Source organism: Mugil cephalus, chromosome 22 (genome assembly GCF_022458985.1).
Source record: "Mugil cephalus isolate CIBA_MC_2020 chromosome 22, CIBA_Mcephalus_1.1, whole genome shotgun sequence".
Taxonomy (NCBI): Eukaryota; Metazoa; Chordata; class Actinopteri; order Mugiliformes; family Mugilidae; genus Mugil; species Mugil cephalus.
Genome location: NC_061791.1, coordinates 3,631,283 through 3,649,670, shown reverse-complemented (window position 1 = coordinate 3,649,670; position 18,388 = coordinate 3,631,283). Strand labels below are relative to the sequence as shown.

General features: G+C 41.5%; 2 protein-coding genes across 2 annotated transcripts; one reads left to right on the top strand and one right to left on the bottom strand.

Moving 5' to 3' along the window:
• The first annotated feature begins 925 nt into the window (after positions 1 to 925).
• On the top strand, positions 926 to 9,789 carry usp44 (ubiquitin specific peptidase 44). The gene is made up of 6 exons (XM_047575187.1): positions 926 to 994; positions 2,816 to 4,552; positions 5,652 to 5,850; positions 6,799 to 6,907; positions 6,997 to 7,247; positions 8,111 to 9,789. The coding sequence occupies exons 2-6, from the start codon at positions 2,981 to 2,983 to the stop codon at positions 8,233 to 8,235; spliced, it is 2,256 nt and encodes a 751-aa protein (XP_047431143.1). The 5' UTR covers positions 926 to 994; positions 2,816 to 2,980; the 3' UTR covers positions 8,236 to 9,789.
• Positions 9,790 to 11,253: 1,464 nt separating this feature from the next.
• metap2a (methionyl aminopeptidase 2a) lies at positions 11,254 to 17,853 on the bottom strand. Its single transcript, XM_047575188.1, has 11 exons — positions 17,660 to 17,853; positions 16,309 to 16,404; positions 16,167 to 16,229; positions 15,968 to 16,070; positions 15,370 to 15,531; positions 14,656 to 14,837; positions 14,391 to 14,485; positions 14,193 to 14,289; positions 13,338 to 13,441; positions 13,123 to 13,238; positions 11,254 to 12,416 (listed from the first exon to the last, which is right to left on the bottom strand). The coding sequence occupies exons 1-11, from the start codon at positions 17,814 to 17,816 to the stop codon at positions 12,164 to 12,166; spliced, it is 1,428 nt and encodes a 475-aa protein (XP_047431144.1). The 5' UTR covers positions 17,817 to 17,853; the 3' UTR covers positions 11,254 to 12,163.
• Positions 17,854 to 18,388: the final 535 nt, after the last annotated feature.

Genomic DNA, 18,388 nt, shown 5'->3' with positions numbered 1-18,388 from the left:
AAATCAGCTCTTATCGTTGATTTAAAGAAAATACATAAATAAATAAAAAAATAAAATTATTGGCTGAGCAGTCGTGTTTGTGTCTAAACGGTGCAACAGTTCCATCTAGTGGTACAAACTTATATCACTTACATTTTATCATCTGCTGCAGTGATTTTCTTAACTTTATAGGAAGTGAGACTTTAAATAATAATATTATTACAGTTGTGGTGAAATATATTAAGACTTTTTACTACTACTGAGCAACCCAGATACAACATGAAGTACTTATACATTTCCGTTTTCTGCCACTATTATTTTTGTTTGTTGTTTATAATGCACAAATAACTGTATTTTTTAAATACAATTATTTGTGAATTTAAATTAAAAGTAAAATATTTTGTTTTGCTAAAAAAAAACTTAAATAAATAATAGTTCTGGAAACATTAGCTCGATTAATGCAACTTTTAATTAAGATTAAGATTAAAATAATATTTGTGCTGCATGAGGAAATTGCATACAAGCAATATACAAACTTTGAACAGCGTACAAAAACAAAACACTTAAATAAGCGTAAAAACAAAAGCACAAAAAGTAGAAGACTGTACAACGTAAATTAGACTTTCAGAATTTAAAAAAAAAAAAGAAAAAATGGTCAGGTTCTCGTAATTCTTTCATATCCACTGCTCCAAATTTGCTAACCAACGACATAAAATTTTAACAAAATTTTAAACCTCAACGCGACCAAAACAAGAAGTTTGCGTGAAAAATCTAATATTTCCTAAACTTTATTCAACCACTAACAATTAAATTTTGTTTTTGGTTGTTTTATATATTTTTTTGTTTTATTTCCGTTAGTTTTGAAACTACGCAAACTTGCGTTGTTGTACGTTTTTTTTGTATTTTGTCAATAAAATAGAAAAAAAAAAAAAAAAAAAAACACCACGCGACAGGGACTGACAAGATGGCGACCATTTTAGAAACAGAGGAGTTACTGGCGTGAAGGAGAGGCTCGGTACGAAGGTTTATTTTTCTTTTTTTTATGAAAACAGTCTTTGATAAAACCGTCTGTAACTGTGGGGCCGGAGATATGTTCATTCTCATTGATACGGACCCGGCGTGGGGCTGTTATAGAGCCGACCTCCAGCTAGCCCAGGAACTTATTGGGATTATCACAGCTAGCCGGGCTAATGCTGGTTAGCATGCTACCCCGGCTAACGGTAATTAGAATGCCACTTTGGCTAATGCTAGTTAGCAGGCTAGGGCAGGGAGGGGGGGTCATTAATCTCTTGAATTAAATATAACGAAAACAGTAGGCGGTGATACAAGCGGCGTGTTCGTGTTTGCCCTGCGTGGATTTTGAGGTATCTTGATTGTTAGTTTTAATGCGAGGTTTCCAAAGCGGATTAGAATTAGCTTTTGTACCATTCCAGTATTTTGTAATCGCAACTCCTCGTAGCTATCAATTACACGTTAGCAGTAGCTAGCCAAAGCTTAGCTTTAGAGACTTTTGGCTGTTGGAGCAACACGTTTTCATGTTGGGCTGTTTTGTTTTTATTAATGGGGAGGGGGGTGGTTACACGGGCTGGTTGTCTGTTGTTGTTTTGGATAATGTAGAGTTGTTGTAAGGTTGTGTGTTTATGACCATGCTGCCACAAGGACAAACCAGGCAAAGCGCGCTAACTTCCAGATAAAACTTGGGTGACATTAGAAACTCTGGAGCAAGTCTCCTCAAGAGTCTGCGCAGTATTTACTTTATACTGATTTCTATATATTAAATCAGGGTTGTGCCTCTTGCAGCTCTGTGATAAGTTATCCTGAGTATTTCTTCCTTATCATGAAACCACCTGAAGGCTCAACCTGAAAAAAGATTTCACGCTCTATGATTTGGCTCCAGGTCAGTTTATCAGCTCATTATGCTCTCTGTTGAATCCTTGACAGCGGTGAGATATTATTCATATCAGAGCAGCACTTTTCTGCAGCCCAGTATGACGAACACTTGTTTTGCTTTTGTTAAAAGCTCATTTAAGGAGTTGAGAGGAAGAATATTGTGCAAAAAAAAAAAAAAAAAAAAAAAGCCGCCATATCTGAACGTTTCACATCTTTCCCACATCCTAGTTCCTCCTGCGCTTTCTCTTTCTGTCACCCGCGGTAAATCTCTTTTGATTCCCACTCTTTCACTTCCCCTTTGGCAAAGGTAGTCCTGTACCCGGACAAAGGGGTGTACCACTTTGCAAGCTCAGACCCCCCCCCCCCCCCTTTTTGTTGGATAATCTTGTTTCTTTGACCCCAGCGGGGGCGGTTGATGGGTCTCAACCCTCTCCAGGATTTCTCAGCTGAGGTACATTAACCAGGAGGGATGTGAAAAGAAGCCGAGAGCGGTTTGTGTGGAAATTCAAGTCTAAACCACCTGTTATTTGTTGCGTTTTTTTAGTTTCTGTCTTTGAAACTCAAGGTTTCGGTTAAACAGATTTGTTGTTTTAATGTTCAACAGTCCAGGGGAACTTCTTCTGTTTTTTTTAGTGTATGTTCCTTGCGACTTTCTGCACAGTCATGTTTATTAACCTGATGTCGTCAGTTGCTCGCGGAAGCTGTTACCGTGTGTAGCTATTGCCTCATAAAACCGAGTTATTGGAGGCCACATGTAGCGGCGTGGAGATAAGCGTTTTTGATATGTTTGCTATAAAAAGAACACGACGACATTATGTAAAGATGCAACAAATCTGAACGGCGAGGCAACAAGAAGGGAAGGTTGTTTCAGCTTTAAAATGAACTGCACCTGCTTTTTTTATTTTATGACTTACCTGATCTGCTCCCCTCCCCACCCCCCGTCTAGACAAACCATGCCCTGGGAGGGTCCCAATCCTCAGCGCACCATGGACACCATGGTGATATGAAGCCAGTGTTGAACGTTGACACACACTCACTGACTCACGCCACACACGGACGGTCAGTTGTTGACTGACGCGGTCGGCCAGGTGTGTGTGTGTGTGTGTGTGTAATGGACAGGTGTAAGCATGTGGGGCGGCTGCGGCTCGCCCCGGACCACTCCATCCTCAACCCGCAGAAGTGGCACTGCGTCGACTGCAACACCACCGAGTCGATATGGGCCTGCCTCGGCTGCGCCCACGTGGCGTGCGGGCGCTACATCGAGGAGCACGCCCTGCAGCACTTCCAGCAGCAGCGCCACCCGCTGGCTATGGAGATCAACGAACTGTACGTGTTCTGCTACCTGTGCGACGACTACGTCCTGAACGACAACGCCACCGGAGACCTCAAGCTGCTCCGTAGCACGCTCAGCGCCATCCAGAGCCAGCGCTACGAGGTCACCACCCGCAGCGGGCGCACGCTCCGGTCGGCCAGCGCCGCCCCCGACGCCCTGATGCCGTCCGGCGCCCGCGAGCTGCAGCTGAGGGACGAGGACCGAATGTTTACGGCTCTCTGGCACCGCCGCCGGGCGCTCATAGGACGCGTCTTCCGCTCGTGGTTCGGCCTGACTGACTGCGGGAAAAAGAGGGCGGAGGAGGAGAGGAGGCGGGAGGAGGAGGAGGAGCAGAGGAGGGAGGCCAGGGAGAGGAGGCAGGCTCTAAAGAGGCAGCTACAGGAGGAGTTTGAAAACACTCCTCTGAGGAAGAGCAGTCGCCTGCTCCGGAGAAGCCAGAGAGTCGCGGACGCGTCGGTCGCAACGCCGACCTCCCGTGCCACGCGCAACAAGACAAAGACCCCCGAGCCCCCGTCAGTCGCCCGCAGTCCGCGGACTCAGAGCCCCGCCGCTGCCGCCGCCGCCACCACCGCCGCCACCACCCCCAAGAAAGCTGCACAAGTTAAAAAGAACCAGGCGACTCCCAAACCCCGGAGCCGCTCTTCCGCAACCAAATCTAAGCCCAAAACGCCCTCAGCGACCGCTCGTGCTCCCGTCCGCCGCAAGCAGACCGCCAAACAGGGGGGCTCCCCCTTCAAACGACGTCCCACCGTCACTCCCGGGGTGACAGGCCTTAGGAACTTAGGGAACACCTGTTATATGAACTCCATCCTGCAGGTGCTGAGCCACCTGCACGTTTTCAGGGAGTGCTTCCTGCGTTTGGACCTGACCCAGGCGCTGGAGCTGCTGGCGTCCGCCGTCCACGGCCAGCTGGCGGGACAGGCCTCGCTGCAGTCGACCCTGGTCCAGCAGAGGAAGGGGTTCCAGACCAGCTCCGGCTCCGGGGCGGGTCTGAGCGGCGGGGCGTCGCGGACCCGCAACATGGAGCTAATACAACCCAAAGAGCCCAGCTCGAAGCACATCTCCCTCTGCCACGAGCTGCACACCTTGTTCCAGGTCATGTGGTCCGGCAAGTGGGCGCTGGTGTCGCCCTTCGCCATGCTGCACTCGGTGTGGCAGCTGATCCCGGCGTTCAGGGGCTACGCGCAGCAGGACGCGCAGGAGTTCCTGTGCGAGCTGCTGGACAAGGTGCAGCACGAGCTGGAGAGCACGGGCAAACACACGACCACGGCGGGAGTCCCCCAGAAACGGCTCATCAAGCAGGTGCTCAGCGTGGTCAACACCATCTTCCACGGCCAACTCCTCAGCCAGGTGGGACGCACACGCACACACACAGACACACACACACACACACACACACACACACACACACACACACACACACACACACACACACACACACACACACACACACACACACACACACACACAGACACAGACACACACACACACACACACACACACACACACACACACACACACACACAGACACAGACAGACACAGACAGACACACACCTGTAATCACACAAAGATACTCAGCCTGACTCATCTTTGCATGCGCCCACACACTCATTGATAATTCAGCAGCAACACTCGTTCACAATTCATCTTAAATCATCACTTTAAACTGTAGGAAGGGATCCAAGCACTTCACAACACATCATTTTATTTCTTTTTTATTTAATTAAAGGTAAACAAAGAAACTCTTATAGGACATGGACACAAAACGTAGACGGTTATGGACTGTGTGTGGCAAGAAGAGAAAAACAAATAAAAATAATCATAATTATAGTGTTATTATTAGTATTAATACACTAATGAAGCAAATAAAGTAAAAATTAAATAAGGATATATAATAAAACATTAATAAACTCACAATGTGTAATAGTAAGTAGATAAAAATAGATTATGGAATAAGGGAAATTTGGTGTAATTGACTAAACATATAAAAAAAACATGAAATGGGAAATAAAATAAGAATAAAAATAAATTAAATAATTTCCTGTTTGAATAATCAATCAGCATCTTTGATAATTAAAGCAACGCTGCGTAAATGTCCCTCGAGTCTCCAGTAATATTAATTTAACACGTAATAAGAATGAGCGGCTCCGTTTTTTCGTTGTATTCGTGCCCTTTCAGCCGATTAAGCTGATGAACGACGTTCTGCCCTAATCGACAGGATAATTAATGGCTGAGGAGTTAAGTAGTGGGGAGAGTCGGCTCGAGGACAAACGATTAGTGTCCACTCGAAAGCGGCCGAGCTCCCACTGAGACACCTGCTCCGGCTCAATAGACGCCTGTGTGACTTAAAAAAAAAAAAAAGGCTTCGCTCACCACTGACGCTGCACCTGAAGCGTGAAAAATAAGCATCTCTCTCCCCGTTTCTAAATCTTTCACCCTCCTGTACAGGTGACGTGTCTGGCCTGCGACCACCGCTCCAACACCGTGGAGCCGTTCTGGGATCTGTCGCTGGAGTTTCCCGAGCGCTACCACAGCAACAGCAGGGAGTCGACCGCTCAGGCGTCCTGCCATCTGACGGAGATGCTGGCCAAGTTCACGGAGACCGAGGCTCTGGAGGGAAACATCTACGCCTGCGACCAGTGTAACTGTGAGTTCAAGCGCCAAAAACGTTTATCTTTTACTAGAGATCTGTTTGAAAAAACACCTGAATCTCAGATACTTCAGATACAGGTTCTTGTTCTCTTCACAGACCCTCGGCAGAGCTGACATTTTAATTCTTTTTTTATGATTAACAAAAAAAAAAAAAAAACAGTCATTACCATCTAAGCTGAGCCTACTCTGGTTGCCATGACGATTGCTACGCTCATTTTCTCTGCATTAATGAGGATAAAAGAGTAAAATAAACAGAAATAGACACACAAGATACTACAGATATATAAGAATAGTAAACATAAAGAAGTGTCACAGGCATGTCCACACTAACTATTTGCATCTCTGCATTAAAGTCCTTTAAGAAATTTAAGTATGACATTTTTATTCTTTATTATTAAAAAATTTTAAAAAAGTAGTTGCTCTTAATTCACCTGAACCTTGAGGTAAATTCCTCCTGGTTCTCTTATTCTAAAGCATTTCATGCAATTTTATATATAAAAAACAACAAAAGATAGTAAAATAAATCCAAAAAATACTTGAGGTGCAGTTAAATTATGTACTTTGTAGTTTGGAAGCAACATCAAATTTCTAAATAAAAGATTGTAGTTTCATTGTTATTCTTTGCATCAAAATAAACATGTTTATTATATAAAGAGTTTTTAGGTGTTTGAGTTTTTCTGACATTTATTCATCAATGGTTTGGTAACATTACGAGAAAATTGTGCGTATCATTAAAAGTAAAGTCTGATTATGTAGTAAATTCATCCCAAAGTACATTTGTACCTCAGGCTGGTTTTTATGAACAGAAACCTGAAGGTGCTTCCAAACGTTTGTCCTGTAGTGTGTGTGTGTAATGTCTTCATTTTAATCTTTGTGGTCACATTTAAGTGGTAAAGAAAGTAAGTAAAGTTTGTACTGTATGTGTGTGTGTGTGTGTCTGCAGCTGCCAGACGACGAGCCTCCTCCAAAACGGTCGTCCTGACTGAAGCACAGAAACAGCTGATGGTTCACAAACTGCCTCAGGTCCTCCGGCTTCACCTCAAACGCTTCAGGTGAAACGACGACGCTAAACTCAGTCATCAGCTTGTAGAAAGATCGTAGATTAAATATTAAGAGTTTCCTCTTGCTGATTGGTCCTCAGGTGGTCTGGTCGGAACCACCGGGAGAAGATCGGAGTCCACGTCAGCTTCGACCAGCTCCTCAACATGGAGCCGTACTGCTGCCGCGAGCCTTCGCCCAAAGGCGTGTCCTGCTCCAGCCCCGGCAGCCCCAGCGCCGCCGGCTCCCCGCGGCCAAAGCACTTCCTCTACGAGCTGTCCGCCGTGGTGATGCATCATGGGAAGGGCTTCGGCTCCGGCCACTACACTGCCTACTGCTACAACACAGAAGGAGGTGAGCGGAAGGATTCTTCCTTGAAAGGATGAAAAATGGAGGATGTAGTGATTTGTTAGTCGTCTATTTTTTTGTCTCACAAGCCTCCAGTCTCATAGATGTGACTTAAATTTACACATTGGATTGATTATTAGTCTGTAAATAACAAATACATAAAGGTCTTAATCTTATTCTAAAAAAAAAATATTAATTAACTTGAGTCTCAGGAGGTTAAAGAATGAAATACATACAAACTTTATCCTTTTCTTTTTTTTTAAGGCATTTTGTGACGTACAAGTTGAACAGAATATTAATTTAAATAATATAAATACAACCAAGAAAAAAGTGAACCAATATAAAATAGAATAAACAACAAACTGTCATAATTAATATAATAAAAACAGTGGTGTGAGACATTTCTTGACTTAAAAAAAAAAAAAGAAGCATTTTTAAGCGTCGTCAGATGTTTAATTAAATTGCAGGTTGACCGGTTTGCATCTTTTGAGGTTAAGTCCAGTCAAAGTTTTAACTGTTTCACTTTAGGTGTTTTGAGAGTTCACTGCCATCCATGTAAACTGACGAGCTAAGAGGGCTAAGCTAATTAAATGTTCCCAAATCTGCATTACCTTTCAGTCTGGTTACTACCGTTAGCGTTTAGCATCGGTGCCGCTATGATACATAGCATCGTTACCCATCTCTACTTGTATGGCTACGTCACAGCTGTTAGCTGGAGGCAAATACTACAAATGGTACAGATGCTATGGTGTTTTAGTGGTTTTGATGAAAACACCATTAATGAGTAATAAGGTGTATAAAGGGTTTGCATTAGCCTCTCAGCTAGTTGTGTTTTAACCCATTTCTCCTCCTTCTCCTCCCGTCTCCAGGCTTCTGGGTTCACTGTAATGACTCTAAACTAAACGTGTGTTCGGTGGAGGAGGTCTGCCGCGCTCAGGCCTACATCCTCTTCTACACACAGCGAGTAACTCAGGACAAAGACCGGCCGCTATAGGACCACAACCACCTCCTCCTCCTCCTCCTCCTCCTCCTCCTGCAGCCCAGCGAGACGATATCAGCACAGCCCCACCTATCGCTCTTTATTTCTTTATTTGGGCATTTTTATACCATGGGAGGTCTTTTTTAATCTATTTTTTATAAATAAGAAAAAGAAAGAAAGAGAGGATGGACTCCTTTTTTTTTTAAAAGAAAAGAAAAAAGAATCTGCTTTATGTTATTCTTGTACATGGTGTTTATATGTAGGTATTTTTTTAAAGAGATGGTGACGTTTTAGATTTTATGTACAGTTGTATTTTATAAAAAAAAAAAAAAAAAGAAAATCAGAGAGTATCAGCCAAGACGTGTCTCGGTAGCAGCCAGCAGACTCTGGCCAGGCGTGACTACATTACATTACATTATAAGTGTCCTCTACAGGTGTGCTCACATGTCCGGTGGCATGTTGATTGTAAAAAATGCTGTTTGCTCGTTTTTTAAATCAGCTGAAATGTTTCTCAGTCACTTTAGGTAGTCGGCACAGAACTGGATGTGGGGGTTTGTTAAATGTCATTGGCATCGGCGTGCTCCACACAGGTGAACGGTTTCACGGATGTGAACTATCTGGCTGTATTTCGGCCCTTCGTCCTTCCAGAGATGCACTAATATCTTACTACAGGTCGCCCAGTGTTGTCGTCGGCCGCTCAGTGTTGATAGAAATCTGCACACAAGAAAAATCCAGGAAGTTTATTTTTAACTTTGAAGTACTCTTTGGGGGGTTTGAGCATTTATAAAACAGTTTTAACATTTTGCTGGATTGTTGTTTTTTTTAAAAAAATCTTTTCTTTCTTCTTTTGCTGAGAGATTAAAAAGTTTTTAGCTGACTGCTGCCATCTCTCTGCTGCAGAATGTAACTGACTTCAGAAGTGCGAACCATCCCCAACCAGATACTACTGTACTAGAAAAGTGCCCTTTTGCCAACAAAGCAAATCTATTTTTATCGATCATATCACTTCAGCAAAGAGGGACGTGCACATCTGCAATCCTACACAGACCAGCATTTAGATTATGAATGTATTTTCATACAATCCTTCTCAGAGTTTATTTTTGTTTTTTAAAAAAGAGGCCATTGACTGTTCAAAAGTTTTACCGCTTGTTCTGATTGTTCAACACCACCAGCAGTTCAGACAGATTTCACTTGTCACCAGTGAGTACATGCTGTATGTGTTCAGTAAAAGACTATTTTAACAGGATTTCTGCACTGTGTACAGATTGCGATATTTATCTCCACAGTGGAGACAAAGTTTAAAAAAAGAAAAAAGAAAAAACAAATCTCCACCTCAATAATGTTCCCTCCGATTGATTTATCAGATGGGAAACAAAGCTCACTTCATCTTACTTTTCTTTCATTGTCAGAGGCTGTGATACTGTGTTACTTGTTGGTGTTTTGGTTATTACTCCACGGATGGATGTGTGTGTAAATTTATGGAAGTTATACTATGCAAATTGTTACCTCAATTTTTTTCTAGAGAAAATTACCTCAATAAATGAGAATATTTTTTCATTTTTCTATAAACGATGTCTTACTCTTTTTTAAAAAAAATATGACTCCACACAGTTGATTTAATACATTATTTACAAGCCTTAACAAATTAGCCAGATTGTGAAAACGTTTAAATCCAGCAGCTAAATATTTAACACCTAATGTATTAATATTAAATAAATTTAACTGTAATTAAATTAATTACTTTCACCTTTTATTAATGAAATTAAGGATTTAAAGCTTGAATCGATGGCTTAAAACACCGCTACATAGGAAGCTAACATTAGCAACCGTAACACTAGCCGTTAGCTCACAGTAGTAACATAGCAATAAAAAAACAAATTAATTTCATATCGTGTATAAAGATGAGTTTATAAGAGCTACATATGAAAACGGGAATTCTGGTCAAAAACAGGTTAACTGTTTCTAAGGCCTTCGAGTCTTTCTGCTAAATTAATATCAGCTAAACCACTTCTAGCTGTAGCTTTGTATTAAAAGGGACATATACGGGTGATAATTTACAGGAAGCTATGTGATTGTTTCAAATTATTTACATGTTAAAATATTTTTATTGGTAATCTTGGGACCCGAAACTTTGGAAAATGATGATTCATCTCGATCTTTAATGTGTTACAATGGACGCTAACATTAGCAATCGATTAACTTAGCTCGAACATATACACAGGTATCGACTAACGGTTGGCTCATATCTAACAGTGGCAAAATCAATAACATATAAATGAATTTCATGATGTGTATTAAAACGAACTCTATGGGAGCAATTTACATATGAGAATATGAACTTTGGTTAGAAATAGGCTAACCGTTCCCCAGGGCCTCAAGTCTCTCTGCTAAATTACGCTAAGCTAAACCACTGCTAGCTGTAGCTTTGTATTAACGTATACTGCTAATGATTTACAGGAAGCTGTATGATTGTGTCTTATTATTTACATGCTGAAATATTTTTAATGGTCATCTTGGGACCTGAAACTTTGCAAAATGATGATTAAAAACCCATCTTAAATGTGTTACATTGGAAGCTAACATTAGCTCGGGATATAAACAAGAAGCATTAGCTCAGAGTTAGCTTAGCTAAGTCCAACAGCAGCAAAACAAAAAACAAAAACAACAAAAAAAAAGTAAGTTTAACTGAGTTTAAAGTGCATTAAAGCAGAGTGTATAAGAGGAGGCTCCATTTAAAAACGTAAATCTTGGTTTTTGTCATGAACCGGTTGTTTCCCCCAGTAACTCTGGTTTTTACCTAAATTGAGCCTTTGCTAGCTGTATCTTAATATTTAAGGGACACAAACATCCATTTAAATGTTGGAGATGTAGCAAATATATTTATTTCCAAAAATGTCTTTGTTTTAAAAGATCATTTTAAAATACCACTAGTTCCAGCTTTACAAATATTATTTTTGTGAGAAAACCGGCGCCGTAAACGTATAGGTTCAGTCAAATCGGCTAAATGTAACACAAAAATAAATTACAATTATAGATATTTCCTGAAAATATAACTATTCCAGTGATCAGAATTGCTTTAATTGTTCCAGTTGCAGATATCAGTACATTCAAGTACTTGTTTTGGTTTTGTGATCAGAAACATCAGAATAGTCATCCCACAATGAGCAAAATTATTTTAATCATCTTTCTTTTTTTTTCTTACAAAAACATTTTTTTTTTTTATTTAAGGGAGTTCAAAATGAAGCCTTTTTAATTGTGAACATACAGTGGCCATACAGCAGCCATTTCGAGGATATTTTACAAATATCAAAGAAACAATGACTGGAGGGCCAGAGTGCAGCGTTCCCTCCCGTAGCGACAGAAGCCAAACGTACAGCTTGCAGGTTCACGGTGTCTGTATGAAGACGGCGTTTATTACTACAACACCCCTGACCCTTGAATTTTTTGGCCATGCATCCGCCTGACCACGTCTTAAAGCTGCCAGCATCCTCGGTGCTTAATTTAAATGGAGCACTGAGGTAACTGGAGGCTCAGAGTGGAGCCGTAGAAACTGAAAATGAAAGGGAGGCTTAAGAGGTTTTCCCCCCCGCGGTCACCTTCTGTTTGAATACTGGGCGTTAAATTCAGCAGTAGCTTAAATACAATCTTAACTGTTTAACAGTTAAAACTTTTCATATTTTTGCAAAAATGCGGTCCTCCGACAGAAACGTGTTGGCTTGTTTGGCTTCGTATTATCTGCGGATGGTGAACTTTCAGAAGGCAGCTCCTCCTTCCTTAAAGCTGTGAGTGGTGCTTCTCTGAGACGTCCTGTTTTAGAAGCTCTTTCTCTAACGGGGTCTGGAGGTGCAGTGTGGTAGTGAAGGTGGGATGGGTGGGGGTGGGGGTGGGGGGGGCGTCTCGGTGGTGTTGTAGGGTCAGATTGGGTGGAGGTGGTGGGGGGGTGTCAGTAGTCGTCTCCTCGGCTCACCACCTCCTTGCAGGTGGGCCTGAGGAGGATGGTGTGCTCGAACTGAGCGGTGTAGCAGCCCTTGGTGTCGCAGAGCGGAGGGTAGGGGTCCACGATGCCCAGGTCGCACAGGTTCTTCAGGGCCATCAGGTACTTGCTCTCGCCCAGGCGGTCCAGCCAGCGGCGGCAGAACGCCAACGTGCCGAAGTTCTCGTTGATCACGTTCAGAAGGTGCTTCGCTCTGGGCAGCCTGCAGAGGAGAACAAATATGAGTCCAAACAGTGTCGATTAATCAGTTTCCTTGTTGTAAATATTTAATTTGGTTGACTGAGAACTCTGAACCAGCTAATTGTCTTGATAAATAACATTTTCTGCACAACAATGAACTCATCTGCAATGAATAGTGTAAAAAATGTAGATACTTCTCATAGTATATTTCCTAAATTATTAGTTTGTATAGTCTAATCTACTCTGTATTGTTGCTGAGACCCTGTGTCCTCATATGGGGACATCAGGTTTAAGGGTTTGTGGCAGCTTCTCCTGCTTCATTTAGACCTGTTGTCCTCATAAGTGGACCTCTTTATCTGCCATCTAGTGGTAGCAAAGGGTATTTCTGTGAAATTTTAAATGTATTTTTATTGTTATGGTTGAAACTTGTTTGTTTATGCCCATTAACTTTTTTTAAGTTTGATATGACATGTAAATTTAACAAATTCTATCAGCAGTAACAAGCTACAGCGTCGCTAATTAGCAAGTAGCTGTTTGAGGACATTGGGATTAACTGATGATGCTTAGTTTTTATAATTCTTAGCTCCTTGGAGAGGTTAATATCCTGTTAATTAATTAATTACTGATATCAACTGACCTTAAAATGAGAGGATTTATATCTGGAAAGGTAAAGTATTGATGTGAAAATCGCTAATTTGCCAGCGGTTTGAATTCAGACCAACTCTCACCTGATGGGGACGTGGCCGACGTCGAAGTTTTTCATGTAGTGGGAGCACTCCATGTCGTCGTGGACCACACCTTTCCCTGTGCTACCGAAAGTCTCAATAGCATAAACCTCTCCTTCCTGCAGAAAACACACAACAACAGGAATTAAAATGATTTAATCCAGACTTTTCACAGTGTTTTAATATGGATTTTCTTTGAACGTGAACGTCGGACTCACCTCCATTCTAGTTGCTTCTCCTCCTTTTACGATGGGCACCGTCTTCCCGGCGTGTATCCTGTACTGACCGATCGAGTGACCGTTCAGGTTTCGGATCGGCTTCACTGGAAAACAGGAAACAAGTCTGACGTCAGTCTTATTCAAAATAAAACACACTTTTATCTACATTTTGGATGTGACTGCATTATTGCTGTTTACGTCTACATCATCCGATACACTTCTGTGTTTATTCAGACACGTCTAGACTAGACTCCTAATAATCCAGCTGCTACAGACTCTATGTTTTCTCATTTTTATATCGAAGAGTTAAAAAAAATAGCTTTAACTCTTTTAATCAAAATTTTCATGTAGCTTTTTGCAACTGACACAGACGAGGATTTGAAAACTAAATATTAAACATGTGTTTGGAATTAGGGCTAAGCACTATGACCAATGATGTATATCATTGTATTTTTCGAAAACTCTGACTGTATCACAATATTTACTTATTTATTTTTTTGCATAATCACGTGTTCGCAACATTTTCTACTGTTTGAGATGAATTAATGCAGTAGATTGACTAAGGACGGACTATTTTACTGTGATATAGCAGTGCAACCGGCTACCGTAATAACTGTAGTCTGCGTGCAACATTTTTTTTCTCATTCATAAAAAGCTACAACACTGTGTAATCAAATATACCGATATGCTGGTATATTAAAAATCCATATAATAAAGAAGAAAATACTAGTATTCGATGTGAACTGTTTTACCGCTCAGCCCTATATGGATTAACTTAAACTAGATTTTCTACTAATAATGTGTGTTTAGCCGCAGTCTCAGCTTTACGTGTGGTGCTTTCAGGTGAGAACACACCTTGGTACGTTTTGCCGTCGAGCTCCACCTCGTAGGACTCCATCACCTCCTGAATCGCCTCTCCGACGTCACACAGGCGCACGTCGATGCCGGCGTTCTGCGACAAACAAACAAACAAACAAGACCAGGATCAGTTTTTTTTTTTTCTTCTCGCTCGGCACAGATTAAAACCAGGTGGGAGACGTGTTAAAGTCGTACTTTGATTCCGGTATTGGTGGCGTCTTTCACGGCCTCCAGCAGCTTGTCGTACTTTGGGTTAAACGTGACGGTGAAGGCACAGTCAATGATTCGGCCTGAAGACACAAGTCGAGAGGAAAGAGTTTTTAAACAGTGGCCTCGTTCCAGCACAACAGCGGAGGATCTGCTAATGTTTGAGACGTTTATTTATTACTGTTTGCTGACGCTGGAAGCTTCCAGCAGCGTTAAGTGCGGCTGACGCAGCCTTAAAGATTTCCTGTAGTACCGTTGATGTGAGTGCCGAAGTCGATCTTGCAGACGTCGTCGTACTGCAGGACGGTGGGGTCGCCGGCGTTGGGGGTGTAGTGGGCGGCGCAGTGGTTCAGGGAGCAGCCGGTGGGGAAGGCCAGGCCGGCGTTCAGCCCGTTCTCCTTGATCAGCTTACGAGAACAGTCCTCCAACCGCTCGCTGGGGAGGAAGAGAAGATACAGTATAAAAACATCCGGACAAAAAGTCATTTTATTTGGATGTAAACTAGAGGCTAAACTCTCCTGAATCATGCTAATCAGCTGGTCCACAGTTTACCAGTTCTAGATAATAATGTTGTTTTAAAGATGCTAAAACTCAGAGATATCACAGAATTACAGACAACAAATCATATTCAATCCACTACCAAGACATTTACAGAAATAATTCACTGAAAGAGATAATTTAAGGGGTAGATTTATATCAGTGTGTGGTGTCAAATTAAGGAACAAGTACAAGAATAGTCCAAACATGAACCACAAAAAAAAAAAAAAGGTTTTTGAAAGATATAGGGATGAGGGTTGTTCTGCTATTTTTATTTGTGCTGCTTCTTTTATTTATATATATATATATTTTTAAGATTCTATTCTTTTTTACTCACATATACATCCCCATTTGCATGTTTGGAATAAATCACTAAATCCCAAACGTTCAGAGGAGATGCCCTTAGCTGTGACAGTAAAGGCAGCCTCACCAGATTTCGATCATGGTCATCCCAGGTTTGAGGAAGCTGCGGACGTGTTGGCGGACCTGTCTGTGGGCCTCGGCCGCTTGTCTGAAGTCGCTCCACACCTCCTCGTTGGCTTTGTCCAGCACCCTCCTCTCCTCCATGGTCATACGTGAGGTTGCACTGCGACTGGGAGACGAGACACGTTTCTTTTTTTGTAAATCACATGTGAATAATATACTGTGATTTTTGTATGAAACTATTATTTTAGTCAAAAGTTACACCCAAGATTACCAAGATTACAACATTCTGTCTGATGTATTGAGCTTTGCCTGTAAATAAATTTACAGTCTTTCTTCATGCTGCTGTCTAAAAAAATAAATAAAAAAATAAAAATCCAGAACACGATGAACGAACACCCCCGTGCTTCGTGGTTGGGATGGCAGCAGAACAACGGTCCAAAAGAAACAATCTTTAAAAAGCAGCTACAAATTTAAAATCCTCAACTCAAGAAACAAGTAAAAAGCAGGTTTTAAGGAGTCAAACATGCAGCGGTTTAATTATGAGATGAACCCTGATGAACCAAAAAATACCAGAACAGATGTGAGTTTGTGTTTCTTCTTACCCATCCTGAACGGGGGGGTATTCACACTCCTGTCCGATGGGGAAAACTCCGTTAGGGTATAAGTCACAGATGGGTACAGACGGAGGATCAGTCTGAGATTTGGCTGAAAAACAAAACAAAAAAAAAAACGACAGAACGTGAGTTTCTGATTCTCCTGCATCCGATGTGAAACAAACCCATTCCTCCGAAAACAACTCACGTCCTTTCTTCTTCTTTTTCTTCTTCTTCTTTTTCCCTGCAGAGTTTTCTCCGTCATCGCCATCTGTGAAAAATTACAACGTTTACATATTATGCTGTAATATGAATATGTTTGTAATGGTGACGTGCTGGTTGATAATCACCTTCCTCGCCTTCTTCCTCCTTCTCTTTATCCTCTATCGCCTGCTTCTCCAGCTGTTTAGTCACTTCGGTCACTCCATCCGTCTCCGCCTCAGTGCCTGCAGCAGGAAGTCCGTAATTAACAGCGAATCAGATAAACGATCGCAAGCAGAAACTGAAACGTGCTGCGTATTACTCATTCAAATGAAGAGGGTAACGTAAACATGTGTTTATCAGCATCCACTGAAGCAGGTGTCTCAAATATGTTCGCAGCAGCTATTTTTAAATCTTTATACCCAACTAGTATTTGTGTTTATCCAATCTTACCATTTAATGTAAAATATATCATCAATATCAATATTATTACAATTATAATAAGTAGAACTTATAATATTAGAGTGTCATTAGAAGACGTGTTCTTAATGAACTGTCAAAATAAACATTTTAAATTATAAGCACGCAATGCACATTTGATATCTGGTTAAATATGTGTAACCTGTGGATAATGTGTTCACATAAAGTGTTTGCGTGTCCGATACTAAAGCAACATTTGGTTCTTCTTTTCTTACATAACAACACAATTACGAAACACCAGAACTTGGCTGAGGCTCAGCGCAGTCAGATCAGTAAGCAGATGCTAAAAGGAGCGGCTAGCTCGCTAGCTCGCCGCGTCCTCTCTGCAAATACGCGTTAAATTGCGTTTTAACAACGACCGTGTTACATGTCACTGCTCCCGGGGGAGGCTCTGGCTGAAAGTCCGGCGTGTTTCGTGAGGCCTGACAGGCGCTACAGCTGCACAAACCACATTGCTCTCCACCCGCATGGCTAACGAGGAGCAGTGGCACTTACACCTGTTCCGCAATAACACTTCCGGGACGACCTTCAAAATAAAACGGCCATATTTCTACCACAGTGCATTTTTTAGACTTAAGATAAAATAATATATGCTTTTATTTATCCCACAATGGGGAAATTCATGTTGTTAGCAGAAGCGGTGGCAACACTCACAAAAACATTGCACATTTAGTTGGTTTACGTATGCAAAACAACAAAAATATACATAAAATACAAACAAATAAAACACATTTAAGTTATAAAAACTATTCAATATCCACACGGCAGCATAAGCTACGTTTGTTATAGTAACCATTAAATAATGAACTGGTATTTCAAATGCACCGTTCCCATTAATTAGACTATTTTAATCTTCAATACATTTAAGAGAATCCGCTGGGCGGCTTTTATTTTGAAAGCTACCCTCCACAATTTCCGACTTTGACGTCGTTCACTCCGGCTAACTCGACGCACCACCATAACCAACAGTAGCGCAGTTAGCTTGTTAGCATCAAATGGAAGTGTCCAGGTTAGCCTCACCTGTCGTGGCAGACTTGTTCTTCTTCTTCTTTTTCTTCTTCTTTTTCGTGGTCTCCTCCGCCGGGTCGGCCCCGTCTATGACCTCCGCCTCGCCGTTCAGCTCCCGGCCGTGGACTGGTTTCTGGTCCAGTGGCTGCTCCGCTACCTCGTCCGCCATGATCGCAGGCTGCTGGAAAAGGAAGCGCAAAGGATTGTGGGAGTGCTGTGTGCGGCGCTACCTTCAAGGACCGTATTCTTTTTTTTCTATGTAATGACAACTATCAATCGTCCGTCATCTCTTTTTTCCCCCTCCATCTTATTTTTGTTTTAATAACCCTTTTATTAATCATATTTGGCAAATTTTTGTACATTTTTTAAAGCAAATTCAAATCCATGATACTACATTTTTACACTGTGTAACATATATATATATATTTTTTCATAATTAATATGTCAAAGGTTCTAATAATTTGTGAAGAATTTGTGATACCACCAAAACAATGGCATATAAATGGTTGAAAGTCAGAGATTAATCAGACTTTTGGTATTTATGATCAGTACTGAAGTGGATAAAAAGATTTACGTAAGAAAAACTAGAGAAAGTATTTACACATATACTATTTTTCGGGCGTTTTTGACCCTTGATGGTAACAACGTAACACTTTCAAAATCATTTTAAAATCAGGTATGAATGTTAATAAAATATAACACAAAAACGACTCAAGTTCTGTTTTTTTTGTGTGTTTGTTT